This window comes from Tachyglossus aculeatus, chromosome 1, assembly GCF_015852505.1.
Source record: "Tachyglossus aculeatus isolate mTacAcu1 chromosome 1, mTacAcu1.pri, whole genome shotgun sequence".
Lineage (NCBI taxonomy): Eukaryota > Metazoa > Chordata > Mammalia > Monotremata > Tachyglossidae > Tachyglossus > Tachyglossus aculeatus.
Genome location: NC_052066.1, coordinates 7792261 through 7808106, shown reverse-complemented (window position 1 = coordinate 7808106; position 15846 = coordinate 7792261). Strand labels below are relative to the sequence as shown.

The 15846-nt window shown below is 51.5% G+C and overlaps 1 protein-coding gene across 1 annotated transcript in view; it reads right to left on the bottom strand.

The window, feature by feature from the left end:
- Nucleotides 1-15846, bottom strand: part of ABCB6 (ATP binding cassette subfamily B member 6 (Langereis blood group)) — a 64735-nt gene that overhangs the window by 16924 nt on the left and 31965 nt on the right. The window contains exons 6-11 of the mRNA XM_038743267.1: nt 15657-15840; nt 15444-15565; nt 9315-9424; nt 6737-6802; nt 6512-6637; nt 4391-4467 (exon numbers count right to left, since the gene is read on the bottom strand). Of these exons, the coding sequence (XP_038599195.1) occupies nt 4391-4467; nt 6512-6637; nt 6737-6802; nt 9315-9424; nt 15444-15565; nt 15657-15840 (685 nt within the window). The remainder of the gene's footprint in view (nt 1-4390; nt 4468-6511; nt 6638-6736; nt 6803-9314; nt 9425-15443; nt 15566-15656; nt 15841-15846) is intronic.

Genomic DNA, 15846 nt, shown 5'->3' with positions numbered 1-15846 from the left:
AGTTCCCTCATCTGTAAAATGGGGATGAAGACTGTGAGCCCCACGTGGGACAACCTGATTACCCTGTAACCTCCCCAGCGCTTAGAACAGGGCTTGGCACATATAGTAAGCACTTAACAAATGCCATCATTATCATTATTATTATTCTCTGGGCCTCAGTTCCCTCATCAGTAAAATGGGGATGAAGACTGTGAGCCCCCACGTGGGACAACCTGATCACCCTGTATCCTCCCCAGTGCTTAGAACAGTGCTTGGCACATAGTAAGCGCTTAACAAATGCCATCATTATCATTATTATTATTATTCTCTGGGCCTCAGTTCCCTCATCGGTAAAATGGGGATGAAGACTGTGAGCCCCACGTGGGACAACCTGATTACCCTGTAACCTCCCCAGCGCTTAGAACAGGGCTTGGCACATATAGTAAGCACTTAACAAATGCCATCATTATCATTATTATTATTCTCTGGGCCTCAGTTCCCTCATCTGTAAAATGGGGATGAAGACTGTGAGCCCCACGTGGGATGACCTGATTACCCTGTATCTCCCCCAGCGCTTAGAACAGTGCTTGGCACGTAGTAAGCGCTTAACAAATGCCATCATTATCATTATTATTATTATTCTCTGGGCCTCAGTTTCCTCATCGGTAAAATGGGGATGAAGACTGTGAGCCCCACGGGGGACAACCTGATTACCCTGTATCTACCCCAGCGCTTAGAACAGTGCTTGGCACGTAGTAAGCGCTTAACAAATGCCATCATTATCATTATTATTATTCTCTGGGCCTCAGTTCCCTCATCTGTAAAATGGGGATGAAGACTGTGAGCCCCCACGTGGGACAAACTGATTACCCTGTATCCTCCCCAGTGCTTAGAACAGTGCTTGGCACGTACCAAGCACTTAACAAATGCCATCATTATCATTATTATTATTCTCTGGGCCTCAGTTCCCTCATCTGTAAAATGGGGATGAAGACTCTGAGCCCCACGGGGGACAACCTGATTACCCTGTATCTACCCCAGCGCTTAGAACAGTGCTTGGCACATAGTAAGCACTTAACAAATGCCATCATTATCATTATTATTATTATTCTCTGGGCCTCAGTTCCCTCATCTGTAAAATGGGGATGAAGACTGTGAGCCCCCACGTGGGACAACCTGATTACCCTGTATCTCCCCCAGCGCTTAGAACAGTGCTTGGCACATAGTAAGCACTTAACAAATGCCATTATTATTATTATTATTATTATTATTATTATTATTATTCTCTGGGCCTCAGTTCCCTCATCGGTAAAATAATAATGATGACATTTATTAAGCGCTTACTATGTGCAAAGCACTGTTCTAAGCGCTGCGGGGGGGGGGGATACAAGGTGATCAGGTTGTCCCACGGGGGGCTCACAATCTTAATCCCCATTTTACAGATGAGGTAACTGAGGCCCAGAGAAGTGAAGTGACTTGCCCAAAGTCACACAGCCGATAAGTGGCGGAGCCGGTATTCGAACCCATGACCTCTGACTCCCAAGCCCGGGCTCTTTCCACTGAGCAAAATGGGGATGAAGACTGCGAGCCCCACGGGGGACTGGGACTGGGCCCAACCTGATGACCTTGACTCTCCCCCAGCGCTTAGAACAGTGCCTGGCACATAGTAAGCGCTTAGCAAGTATCACCCTGAAAAAATAAAAGGCATTTCCCTTCTCTGGGCCTCAGTTCCCTCATCTGTAAAAGGGATGAACAGTGTGAGCCCCCCGTGGGACGGGGGCTGCGTCCAACCCGATTAGCTTGTATCCGCCCCGGCGCTTAGTACAGTGTCTGGCACATAATGAGCGCTTGCTACCACAAAGGATCATCATCAATCGTATTTATTGAGCGCTTACTATGTGCAGAACACTGTACTAAGCGCTTGGGAAGTACAAATTGGCAACATCTAGAGACGGTCCCTACCCAACGGCGGGCTCACAGTCTAAAAGGGGGAGACAGAGAACAAAACCAAACATACTAACAAAATAAAATAAATAGAATAGATAGGTACAAGTAAGATAAATCATCATCAGTCGTATTTATTGAGCGCTTACTATGTGCAGGGCACTGTACTAAGCGCTTGGGAAGTACAAATTGGCAACATCTAGAGACGGTCCCTACCCAATGGCGGGCTCACAGTCTAAAAGGGGGAGACAGAGAACAAAACCAAACATACCAAACAAAATAAAATAAATAGAATAGACATAGTCCCTGTCCCACCTGGGCCTCACACTCCCATTTTACAGATGTGGGAACTGAGACCCAGAGAAGTGACTTACCCAAGGTCATACAGCAGACAATCATCATCATCATCATCATCAATCGTATTTATTGAGCGCTTACTATGTGCAGAGCACTGTACTAAGCGCTTGGGAAGTACAAATTGGCAACATCTAGAGACGGCCCCTACCCAACAGCGGGCTCACAGTTTAAAAGGGGGAGACAGAGAACAAAACGAAACATACTGACAAAATAAAATAAATAGAATAGATAGGTACAAGTAAGATAAATCATCATCAATCGTATTTATTGAGCGCTTACTATGTGCAGGGCACTGGACTAAGCGCTTGGGAAGTACAAATTGGCAACATCTAGAGACGGTCCCTACCCAACGGCGGGCTCACAGTCTAAAAGGGGGAGACAGAGAACAAAACCAAACATACTAACAAAATAAAATAAATAGAATAGACATAGTCCCTGTCCCACCTGGGCCTCACACTCCCATTTTACAGATGTGGGAACTGAGGCCCAGAGAAGTGACTTACCCAAGGTCATACAGCAGACAATCATCATCATCATCATCATCAATTGTATTTATTGAGTGCTTACTATGTGCAGAGCACTGGACTAAGCGCTTGGGAAGTACAAATTGGCAACATCTAGAGACGGTCCCTACCCACCAGTGGGCTCACAGTCTAAAAGGGGGAGACAGAGAACAAAACCAAACATACTGACAAAATAAAATAAATAGAATAGATAGGTACAAGTAAGATAAATCATCATCAGTCGTATTTATTGAGCGCTTACTATGTGCAGGGCACTGTACTAAGCGCTTGGGAAGTACAAATTGGCAACATCTAGAGACGGTCCCTACCCAACAGTGGGCTCACAGTCTAAAAGGGGGAGACAGACAACAAAACCAAACATACTGACAAAATAAAATAAATAGAATAGATAGGTACAAGTAAGATAAATCATCATCAATCGTATTTATTGAGCGCTTACTATGTGCAGAGCACTGTACTAAGCGCTTGGGAAGTACAAATTGGCAACATCTAGAGACGGTCCCTACCCAACGGCGGGCTCACAGTCTAAAAGGGGGAGACAGACAACAAAACCAAACATACTAACAAAATAAAATAAATAGAATAGACATAGTCCCTGCCCCACCTGGGTCTCACACTCCCATTTTACAGATGTGGGAACTGAGACCCAGAGAAGTGACTTACCCAAGGTCATACAGCAGACAATCATCATCATCATCATCAATTGTATTTATTGAGCGCTTACTGTGTGCAGAGCACTGTACTAAGCGCTTGGGAAGTACAAATTGGCAACATCTAGAGACGGTCCCTACCCAACAGTGGGCTCACAGTCTAAAAGGGGGAGGCAGACAACAAAACCAAACATACTGACAAAATAAAATAAATAGCATAGATAGGTACAAGTAAGATAAATCATCATCAATCGTATTTATTGAGCGCTTACTATGTGCAGAGCACTGTACTGAGCGCTTGGGAAGTACAAATTGGCAACATCTAGAGACGGCCCCTACCCAACAGCGGGCTCACAGTCTAAAAGGGGGAGACAGAGAACAAAACCAAACATACTAACAAAATAAAATAAATAGAATAGATAGGTACAAGTAAATCATCATCAATCGTATTTATTGAGCGCTTACTATGTGCAGAGCATTGGACTAAGCGCTTGGGAAGTACAAATTGGCAACATCTAGAGACGGCCCCTACCCAACAGCGGGCTCACAGTCTAAAAGGGGGAGACAGAGAACAAAACCAAACATACTGACAAAATAAAATAAATAGAATAGATAGGTACAAGTAAGATAAATCATCATCAATCGTATTTATTGAGCGCTTACTATGTGCAGAGCACTGGACTAAGCGCTTGGGAAGTACAAATTGGCAACATCTAGAGACGGCCCCTACCCAACAGTGGGCTCACAGTCTAAAAGGGGGAGACAGACAACAAAACCAAACATACTAACAAAATAAAATAAATAGAACAGATATGTACAAGTAAAATAAATAAATAAATAGAGTAATAAATATGTACAAACATATATACAGCAGACAATAAGAAAATAAGACAATAAAACAATAAGAAAAGGGGCCGGGCGGGCCCCCGGTGTTACCTGTAGTAGGTGCCGAACCAGTTGAGGGGGGCGTAGAGTTGGATGATGTACGTCCCAAACAGCACAAAATCCCCCACCTGCAGAGGCGGCGGAATCATCATCATCATCATCATCAATCGTATTTATTGAGCGCTTACTATGTGCAGAGCACTGGACTAAGCGCTTGGGAAGTACAAGTCGGCAACATATAGAGACAGTCCCTACCCAACAGTGGGCTCACAGTCTAAAAGGATCCCCGTGAGCCCCTCGTTGGGGAGGGGCCGTCCCTCTCTGTTGCCCAGTTGTGCTTTCCCAAGCGCTTAGTCCAGTGCTCTGCACCCAGGAAGCGCTCAATAAATAGACGATGGAACGAATGGATCCCTGGGGGTTCGGGGCAGGGCGGGGAGGGGAGGGGCTGGGCTTCCTGCTTTGCTGTCCCTGGACCGTGTCCTTCTATGGGGACGGTCACAGCTCCCCGCCCCACCCCGGGCTCTGGTCCTCGTCCCCGTGGCCCTCTGGCCCCCATCCCCTTGGGCCCCAGTTCCCCCGGCCCCCCGGCCCCCCGTCCCCCCATCCCTCATCCCTCTGTCCCCCAGGCCCCATCTCCCTGTCACTCTGTCCCCCATCCCCCATCCCCCCGGCCCCTGATTCATTCCCCCAATCCCCCCATCCCTCTGTCTCCCGTCCCCCCACCCCCCTGGCCCCTGATTTCCCCCATCCCCCCTGTCCCCCTCTCCCTCTGTCCCCCATCCCCCTGGCCCCCAGCCCCTGGTCCCCCATCCCTCTGTTCCCCTGTCCCATCCCCCTGATTTCCCCCATCCCCCTGGCCCCCGTCCCCCCATCCCTCTGTCCCCCGGCCCCCGTCCCCCCATCCCTCTGTCCCCCGGCCCTCATCCCCCTGTCCCTCTATCCCCAGGTCCCCCATCCTTGTCCCTTAGGCCCCATCCCCCCCATCCCCCTGTCTCTCTGTCCCCCGGCCCCCGATCCCCCCCGCCCCCCCCATCCCTCTGTCCCTTGGGCCCCATCCCCCCTGTCCCCCTATCCCTCATCCCCCCGGCCCCCGGCCCCTGATCCCCCCATCCCTCTGTCCCTCCATCACCCCATCATCCCCCATCATCCCCCTGGCCCCTGGCCCCTGTTTCCCCCATTCCCCCGTCTCCCTGTCCCCCATCCCCTCGTCTCCCTGTCCCCCATCCCCCCGTCCCCATCCCGATTCCCACATCCCCCCGTCCCGTGATGCCCCCATCCCTCTGTCCCCCATCCCCCTCATCCACCGGCCCTCTGTCACCCCATCCCCCATCATCCCCCAGCCCCTGGCCCCTGATTTCCCCCATCCCCCCATCCCTCTGTCCCCCATCTCCCCATCCCCCCGACCCCTGATCCCCCCATTCCCCCCCCATCCCTCTGTCCCCCGTCTCCCCGTCCCCCCCGTCCCCCATCCCCCTGTCCCCCTGTCCCCTATCCCCCGGCCCCCGGCCCCTTGAGAGAAGCAGCATGGCTCAGTGGAAAGAGCACGGACTTTGGAGTCCGGGGTCATGGGTTCGAATCCTGGCTCTGCCACTTGTCAGCTGTGTGACTTTGGGCAAGTCACTTCACTTCTCTGGGCCTCAGTGACCTCATCTGTAAAAGGGGGATGAAGACTGTGAGCCCCCATGGGACAACCTGATCATCTTGTGTACCCCCAGTGCTTAGAACAGTGCCTTGCACATAGTAAGCGCTTAATAAATGCCATTATTATTATTATTATCCCCCCACTCCCCCCCCCATCCCTCTGTCCCCCGTCTCCCCTGGCCCCCATCCCCCCGTCCCCCATCCCCCCGTCCCCCATCCCCCTGGCCCCCGATCCCCCCATTCCCCCCCATCCCTCTGTCCCTGTATCCCCCATCATCCCACCGGCCCCTGGCCCGTTTCCCCCATCCCCCCCATCCCTCTGTCCTCCAGCCCCCAACCCCCCTGTCCCCCATCCCCTGATTCCCCCATCCTCCCTGTCCCCCATCATCCCCCCAGCCCCCGGTCCCTGATTTCCCCCATCCCCCCATCCCTCTGTCCCCGTCCCTCTGCCCCCCGGCCCGTCCCCCCCAGCCCTCTGTCCCCCTTTCTCCCCCCCCCCGCCCCCCGGTCCCGGTGCCCCCCCCCCGAGACCTGCAGCTGCTTGTCGCTGACGAAGTAGGCGCAGAGCAGGGAGCCGGCCAGTAGGCCCAGCCCGATCACCAGGTTCTGGGTCTGGTTGAGGAGCACCAGCGACGCGCTCGACTTCCACTCCAGCCCCTGCGTGCAGACGGACCGAGCCCGGTCACGGGCCCCCACCGGGCCCCGTCCCCCCCGGGGCCCCCCGGGACCGTCCCCCGGATCCCCCCCCGGCCCCACCTGGTACTTGAGGACGGCCTCGCGGTAGCGTTCCACCTCGTAGCTCTCCGCGTTGTAGTACTTCACCTGGAGCGGATACAATAACGATGGCGTTTCCTAAGCGCTTACTATGCGCCAGGCACCGTTCTAAGCGCTGGGGCAGATATAAGATCATCGGGTTGTCCCACGGCAGGCTCCCAGTCTTCATCTCCATTTTCCAGATGAGGTCACCGAGGCCCAGAGAAGTGAGGTGACTTGCCCAAAGTTCATCAATCGTATTTATTGAGCGCTTACTGTGTGCAGAGCACTGTACTGAGCGCTTGGGAAGTACAAGTTGGCAACATATAAGAGACAGTCCCTACCCAACAGGGGGCTCACAGTCTAAAAGACAGTCCAAAGTCCCACAGCTGACAGTTGGCGGAGCCGGGATTTGAACCCATGACCTTTGACTCCAAAACCCGGGCTCTTTCCACTGAGCCATAAGCACTTACTATGCACAAAGCACTGTTCTAAGCGCTGGGGTAGATACAAGATCATCGGGTTGTCCCAAGGGGGCGTTCCCAGTCTTCATCCCCATTTTACAGATGAGGTCACTGAGGCCCAGAGAATAATAATAATAATAATAATAATAATGGCATTTATTAAGCACTTACTATGTGCGAAGCACTGTTCTAAGTGCTGGGGTGGATACAAGGTGATCAAGTTGTCCCACGGGGGGCTCACAGTCTTCATCCCCATTTTACAGATGAGGTCACTGAGGCCCAGAGAAATGAAGTGACTTGCCCAAAGTCACACAGCTAACTAGTGGCAGAGCTGGGATTCGAACTTATGACCTCTGACTCCAAAGCCCGGGCTGTTTCCACTGAGCCACGCTGCTTCTCCAAGTGATTTGAACCCATGACCTCTGACTCCAAAGCCCAGGCTCTTTCCACCGAGCCATAAGCGCTTACTATGTGCAAAGCACTTTTCTAAGCGCTGGGGTAGATACAAGATCATCGGGTTGTCCCATGGGGGGCTCCCAGTCTTCATCTCCATTTTCCAGATGAGGTCACCGAGGCCCAGAGAAGTGAGGTGACTCGCCCAAAGTCCCACAGCTGACAGTTGGCGGAGCCGGGATTTGAACCCATGACCTCTGACTCCAAAGCCCGGGCTCTTTCCACTGAGCCATCAGCGCTTACTATGTGCAAAGCACTTTTCTAAGCGCTGGGGTAGATACAAGATCATCGGGTTGTCCCATGGGGGGCTCCCAGTCTTCATCCCCATTTTCCAGATGAGGTCACTGAGGCCCAGAGAATAATAATAATAATGATGGCATTTATTAAGCGCTTACTAGGTGCAAAGCCCTGTTCTAAGCGCTGGGGAGGTTACAAGGTGATCAGGTTGTCCCACGGGGGGCTCACAGTCCCCCTCTCCATCCCCCCCATCTTACCTCCTTCCCTTCCCCATAGTACCTGTATATATGTATATATGTTCGTACCTATTAATTACTCTATTTATTTATTTATTTATTTATTTTACTTGTACATATCTATTCTATTTATTTTATTTTGTTAATATGTTTTGTTTTGTTGTCTGTCTCCCCCTTCTAGACTGTGAGCCCATTGTTGGGTAGGGACCATCTCTAGATGTTGCCGACTTGGACTTCCCAAGCGCTTAGTCTAGTGCTCTGCACACGGTAAGCGCTCAATAAATACGATTGATTGACTGATTGATTGATTAATCGCCCTTTTACAGATGAGGTAACTGAGGCCCAGAGAAGCCTCCCCCGCTTCTACCCCGTGAGCCCGCTGTTGGGTAGGGACTGTCTCTATATGTGGCCAACCTGTACTTCCCAAGCGCTTAGTCCAGTGCTCTGCACACAGTAAGCGCTCAATAAATACGACTGAATGAATGAATGAATTTATTCTATTTATTTTATTTTGTGAATATGTTTTGTTTTGTCGTCCGCCTCCCCCTTCTAGCCTGTGAGCCTGCTGTTGGGTAGGGGCCGTCTCTATATGTTACCAACTTGGACTTCCCAAGTGCTTAGTCCAGTGCTCTGCACACAGTAAGCGCTCAATAAATACGATTGAATGAATGAATGAATGAATTTATTCTATTTATTTTATTTTGTGAATATGTTCTGTTTTGTCGTCCGCCTCCCCCTTCTAGCCTGTGAGCCCGCTGGTTGGGTAGGGACCGTCTCTAGATGTTGCCAACCTGTTCTTCCCAAGCGCTTAGTCCAGTGCTCTGCACACGGTAAGCGCTCAATCAATACGATTGAATGAATGAATTTATTCTGTTTATTCTATTTTGTGAATATGTTTTGTTTTGTCATCCGCCTCCCCCTTCTAGCCCGTGAGCCCGCTGCTGGGGAGGGACCGTCTCTCTACGTTGCCAACTTGGACTTCCCAAGCGCTTAGTCCAGTGCTCTGCACACAGGAAGCGCTCACTCAATACGACTGATGGATTGATTGACTTGCCTAAAGTCACCCAGCTGACAGTCGGAGGAGCCGGGATTTGAACCCACGACCTCGGACTCCAAAGCCGGGGCTCTTTCCACCGAGCCCCGCCCCGGGGACCCCCGGGATCCTCAGGACCCCCCCCCGCAGCCTCTCACGGTCTCGAAGTTGAGCAGGGAGTCCACGGCCCTGGCCCGCGTGGCGTTCTCCTGCGTGTTCATGGCCCGCCGGAATTGGGTTCTCCACTCGGTCACCACGATGGTCAGCGCTGCCGGACGCGGCGGGACGGGACACAGAGACACACAGAGACACACAGAGACACACAGAGACCGGGGCAGAGAGACAGAGACGGGGAGCGGGTGGGTGAGTGACAGCGAGAGACGGTGAAATGTGCGGGTTTACGGGTGTGTTTGGCGTGTGTCTGTCAATGGGAGTGACAGACACCTGTATATATGTATATATGTTTGTACATATTTATCACTCTATTTATTTATTTATGTTACTTGTACATATCCATTCTATTTATTTTATTTTGTTAGTACGTTTGGTTTCGTTCTCTGTCTCCCCCTTTTAGACTGTGAGCCCGCTGGTGGGTAGGGACCGTCTCTAGATGTTGCCAATTTGTACTTCCCAAGCGCTTAGTCCAGTGCTCTGCACCCAGTAAGCGCTCAATAAATACGATTGATGATGATAATAATAATAATAATCATGGCATTTATTAAGCGCTTACTATGTGCAAAGCACTGTTCTAAGCGCTGGAAAGGTTACAAGGTGATCGGGTGGTCCCACGGGGGGCTCACAGTCTTCATCCCCATTTTACAGATGAGGGAACCGAGGCTTAGAGAAGTAAAGTGACTTGCCCAAAGTCACCCAGCTGACAAGTGGTGGAGCCGGGATTTGAACCCATGACCTCTGACTCCAAAGCCCGGTCTCTTTCCACTGAGCCATGAGAGAGATGACGATGATGATGTTTTGTTTCGTTGTCCCCCTTCTAGACCGTGACTTAGAACAGTGCTTTGCACATAGTAAGCGCTTCACAAATACCATTATTATTATTATTATTATAGGGACCATCTCTATCTGTTGCCGACTTGGACTTCCCAAGCGCTTAGTCCAGCGCTCTGCACACAGTAAGCGCTCAATAAATACGACTGACTGACTGAATGAACGCTTGGCACGTGGTAAGCGCTTAACAAATGCCATCATTATTATCATTATTATTATTATTAACAAATACCATAATAACAATAGCAAGTGAAGCGGCGTGGCTCAGTGGAAAGAGCCGGGGCTTTGGAGTCAGAGGTCATGGGTTCAAATCCCGGCTCCGCCAACTGTCAGCTGTGTGACTTTGTCACTTCTCGGGGCCTCAGTGACCTCATCTGGAAAATGGGGATGAAGACTGAATAATAACTACGATTGATATGGGACCGTCTCTAGATGTTGCCGACTTGTCCTTCCCAAGCGCTTAGTCCAGTGCTCTGCACACAGTAAGCGCTCAATAGATACGATTGATGATGATGATGACGACGTTGGGTAGGGACTGTCTCTATATGTTGCCGACTTGGACTTCCCAAGCGCTTAGTACAGTGCTCTGCACACAGGAAGCGCTCAATAAATACGATTAAATGAATCTCCCCCTTCTAGACTGGGAGCCCACTGTTGGGTAGGGACCGTCTCTCTATGTTGCCGACTTGTCCTTCCCAAGCGCTTAGTCCAGTGCTCTGCACACAGGAAGCGCTCAATAAATACGACTGAATGAACGAATGAATGAACCCCTCTCTTATAGAGGAGGGAACTGAGGCCCGGAGAAGGGAAAGGACTCGTCCGAGGTCACACAGCGGACAAGGGGCAGACCCAGCAGGGAAGCAGCATGGCCTCGTTGCCAGAGCCCGGGCGGCAGGAGGACCTGGGTTCGAATCCCGGCTCCGCCGCTTGTCGGCTGTGTGACCTTGGGCAAGTCATTTCACTCCCTCTGGGCCTCAGTTCCCTCATCTGGAAAATGGGGATGAAGGCTGGGAGCCCCACGGGGGACCACCCGATTGCCTTGTCTCTCCCCCAGCGCTTAGAACAGTGCTCGGTTTTTTCACCCGTCTCCATGTTTACCTCCTTCCCTTCCCCACACCACCTGTATATATGTATATATGTTTGTACAGATTTATTACTCTATTTATTTATTTATTTATTTATTTTATTTGTACATATCTATTCTATTTATTTTATTTTGTTAGTATGTTTGGTTTTGTTCTCTGTCTCCCCTTTTAGACTGTGAGCCCACTGTTGGGTAGGGACCGTCTCTAGATGTTGCCGACTTGGACTTCCCAAGCGCTTAGTACAGTGCTCTGCACATAGTAAGCACTCAATAAATACAATTGATGATGATGATGATGATGATGTTTTGTTTCGTTGTCCCCCTTCTAGACCGAGACTTAGAACAGTGCTTTGCACATAGTAAGCGCTTAACAAATACCATTATTATTATTATTATAGGGACCGTCTCTATCTGTTGCCGACTTGGACTTCCCAAGCGCTTAGTCCAGCGCTCTGCACACAGTAAGCGCTCAATAAATACGACTGAATGAATGAATGAATGCTTGGCACGTGGTAAGCGCTTAACAAATGCCATCATTATTATCATTATTATTATTAACAAATACCATAATAATAATAGTAAGTGAAGCAGCGTGGCTCAGTGGAAAGAGCCGGGGCTTTGGAGTCAGAGGTTATGGGTTCAAATCCTGGCTCCGCCAACTGTCGGCTATGTGACTTTGGGCCAGTCACTTCACTTCTCGGGGCCTCAGTGACCTCATCTGGAAAATGGGGATGAAGACTGGGAGCCCCACGTGGGACAACCTGATCACCTTGTAACCTCCCCGGCGCTTAGAACAGTGCTTCGCACATAGTAAGCGCTTAACAAATACCATCATTATTATTAATAAGTGACGGGGCCGGGATTAGAGGCCCTGGCCTTCTGAGGGCCTTTGGACTCCCGGGCCCCAAGCTGTGCCATTCATTCATTATTTATTGAGCGCTTCCTGTGTGCAGAGCACTGGACTAAGCGCTTGGGAAGGACAAATCGGCAACATCTAGAGGCGGTCCCTACCCGACGATGGGCTCACAGCCTAGAAATCATATTTATTGAGCGCTTCCTGTGTGCAGAGCACTGGACTAAGCGCTTGGGAAGTCCAAGTCGGAAACATCTGGAGACGGTCCCTACCCGACGACGGGCTCACAGCCTAGAAATCACATTTATTGAGTGCTTCCTGTGTGCAGAGCACTGGACTGAGCGCTTGGGAAGTCCAAGTCAACAACATCTAGAGATGGTCCCTACCCGACGACGGGCTCACAGCCTAGAAGTCATATTTATTGAGCGCTTACTGTGTGCAGAGCACTGGACTAAGCGCTTGGGAAGTCCATATAGAGACGGTCCCTACCTGACGATGGACTCACAGCCTAGAAATCATACCTATTGAGCGCTTACTGTGTGCAGAGCACTGGACTAAGCGCTTGGGAAGGACAAGTCGGCAACATCTGGAGACGGTCCCTACCCGACGATGGGCTCACAGCCTAGAAATCATATTTATTGAGCACTTACTGTGTGCGGAGCACTGGACTAAGCGCTTGGGAGAGACAAATCGCCAACAGATCGAGACGGTCCCTACCCAATGACGGGCTCACAGCCTAGAAATCATCTTTATTGAGTGCTTACTGTGTGCGGAGCACTGGACTAAGCGCTCGGGAGAGACAAATCAGCAACAGATCAAGACGGTCCCTACACGACGATGGGCTCACAGCCTAGAAATCGTATTTATTGAGCGCTTACTGTGTGCAGAGCACCGGACTAAGCACTTGGGAAGTACATCTAGAGACGGTCCCTACCCGACAACGGGCTCACGGCCTAGAAATCGTATTTATTGAGCGCTTTCTGTGTGCAGAGCACCGGACTAAGCGCTTGGGAAGTCCATATAGACACGGTCCCTACCCGACGACGGGCTCACAGCCTAGAAATCATATTTTTTGAGCGCTTACTGTGTGCAGAGCACCGGATTAAGCGCTTGGGAAGTCCATATAGAGACGGTCCCTACCCGAAGACGGGCTCACGGCCTAGAAATCATATTTATTGAGCGCTTACTGTGTGCAGAGCACCGGACTAAGCGCTTGGGAAGTCCATCTAGAGATGGTCCCTACCCGACGACGGGCTCACGGCCTAGAAATCATATTTATTGAGCGCTTTCTGTGTGCAGAGCACCGGACTAAGCGCTTGGGAAGTCCATATAGAGACGGTCCCTACCCGACAATGGGCTCACAGCCTAGAAATCATATTTTTTGAGCGCTTACTGTGTGCAGAGCACTGGACTAAGCGCTTGGGAAGTCCATGTAGAGATGGTCCCTCCCTGACGACGGGCTCACGGCCTAGAAATCGTATTTATTGAGTGCTTACTGTGTGCAGAGCACTGGACTAAGTGCTTGGGAAGTCCATCTAGAGACGGTCCCTTCCCGACGATGGGCTCACGGCCTAGAAATCGTATTTATTGAGCGCTTACTGTGTGCAGAGCACTGGACTAAGCGCTTGGGAAGTCCATCTAGAGACGGTCCCTTCCCGACGATGGGCTCACGGCCTAGAAGTCATATTTATTTAGCGCTTAATGTGTGCAGAGCACTGGACTAAGCGCTTGGGAAGGACTAATTGGCAACATCTAGAGACGGTCCCTACCTGACGACGGGCTCACAGCCATGAAATCATATTTATTGAGCACTTACTGTGTGCAGAGCACTGGACTAAGCGCTTGAGAAGTCCATCTAGAGAGGGTCCCTACCCGACGACGGGCTCACAGCCTAGAAATCATACCTATTGAGCGCTTACTGTGTGCAGAGCACTGGACTAAGCGCTTGGGAAGGACAAGTCGGCAACATCTGGAGATGGTCCCTACCCGACAACGGGCTCACAGGCTAGAAGTCATATTTATTGAGCGCTTACTGTGTGCAGAGCACCGGACTAAGCGCTTGGGAAGTCCATATAGAGACGGTCCCTACCCGACGACGGGCTCACAGCCTAGAAATCATATTTTTTGAGCGCTTACTGTGTGCAGAGCACCGGATTAAGCACTTGGGAAGTCCATATAGAGACGGTCCCTACCCGAAGACGGGCTCATGGCCTAGAAATCATATTTATTGAGCGCTTACTGTGTGCAGAGCACCGGACTAAGCGCTTGGGAAGTCCATATAGAGACGGTCCCTACCCGACAATGGGCTCACAGCCTAGAAATCATATTTTTTGAGCGCTTACTGTGTGCAGAGCACTGGATTAAGCGCTTGGGAAGTCCATATAGAGACGGTCCCTACCTGACGACGGGCTCACGGCCTAGAAATCATATTTATTGAGCGCTTACTGGGTGCAGAGCACTGGACTAAGCGCTTGGGGAGGACAAATCGGCAACATCTAGAGACGGTCCCTACCTGACGACGGGCTCACAGCCATGAAATCATATTTACTGAGCGCTTACTGTGTGCAGAGCACCGGACTAAGCGCTTGGGAAGGTCAAATTGGCAACAGATAGAGATGGTCCCTACCTGACGACGGGCTCACGGCCTGGAAATCATATTTATTGAGCGCTTACTGTGTGCAGAGCACTGGACTAAGCGCTTGGGAAGTCCATCTAGAGACGGTCCCTCCCCGACGACGGGCTCACAGCCTAGAAGTCATATTTATTGAGCGCTTACTGTGTGCAGAGCACCGGACTAAGCGCTTGGGAAGTCCATATAGAGACGGTCTCTACCCGACGACGGGCTCACAGCCTAGAAATCATATTTATTGTGCGCTTACTGTGTGCAGAGCACTGGACTAAGCGCTTGGGAAGTCCATCTAGAGACGGTCCCTCCCCGACGACGGGCTCACGGCCTAGAAATCGTATTTATTGAGCGCTTTCTGTGTGCAGAGCACCGGACTAAGCACTTGGGAAGTCCATCTAGAGACGGTCCCTACCCGACGATGGGCTCACGGCCTAGAAATCGTATTTATTGAGCGCTTACTGTGTGCAGAGCACCGGACTAAGCGCTTGGGAAGTCCATCTAGAGACGGTCCCTCCCCGACGACGGGCTCACGGCCTAGAAATCGTATTTATTGAGCGCTTACTGTGTGCAGAGCACCGGACTAAGCGCTTGGGAAGTCCATCTAGAGACGGTCCCTCCCCGACGACGGGCTCACGGTCTAGAAGGGGGAGGCGGGCGACCAAACCAAGCACGTGGACGGGTGTCAAGTACCCGTGAGGCGGGCCCGGCGGGGCACTCACTGAGGTAGAGCGTCATGCACAGGAAGACGATGAGGCCGAACCAGGCGTTGAAGAACATGCTGAAGTAGACGATGCCGATGACTATGTCCGCCAGGGTGGGGACGATGTTGAACACCAGGTAGCTGGGGGAGGGCCGGGGACGGGGTCAGGGCCGGGGTCGGGGTCCCCGGGCGGCCCGCCCCTCCCTCGGCCCCCCGGCCCCCCGGGCCGCACCTCAGCAGGCCGTTGATGCTGGCGGTGCCCCTGTCCACGCTGCGCAGGACTTCCCCCGTGCGCCGGCCCAGGTGCCAGCGCAGGGCCAGGCTGTGCAGGTGGCTGAACAGCTGCACCTCCACCCGCCGCGACGTCCACTGCTGCACCCGGATCCACAGGAACGTGCGCAGGTTGCTCACGAAGCCTGGGG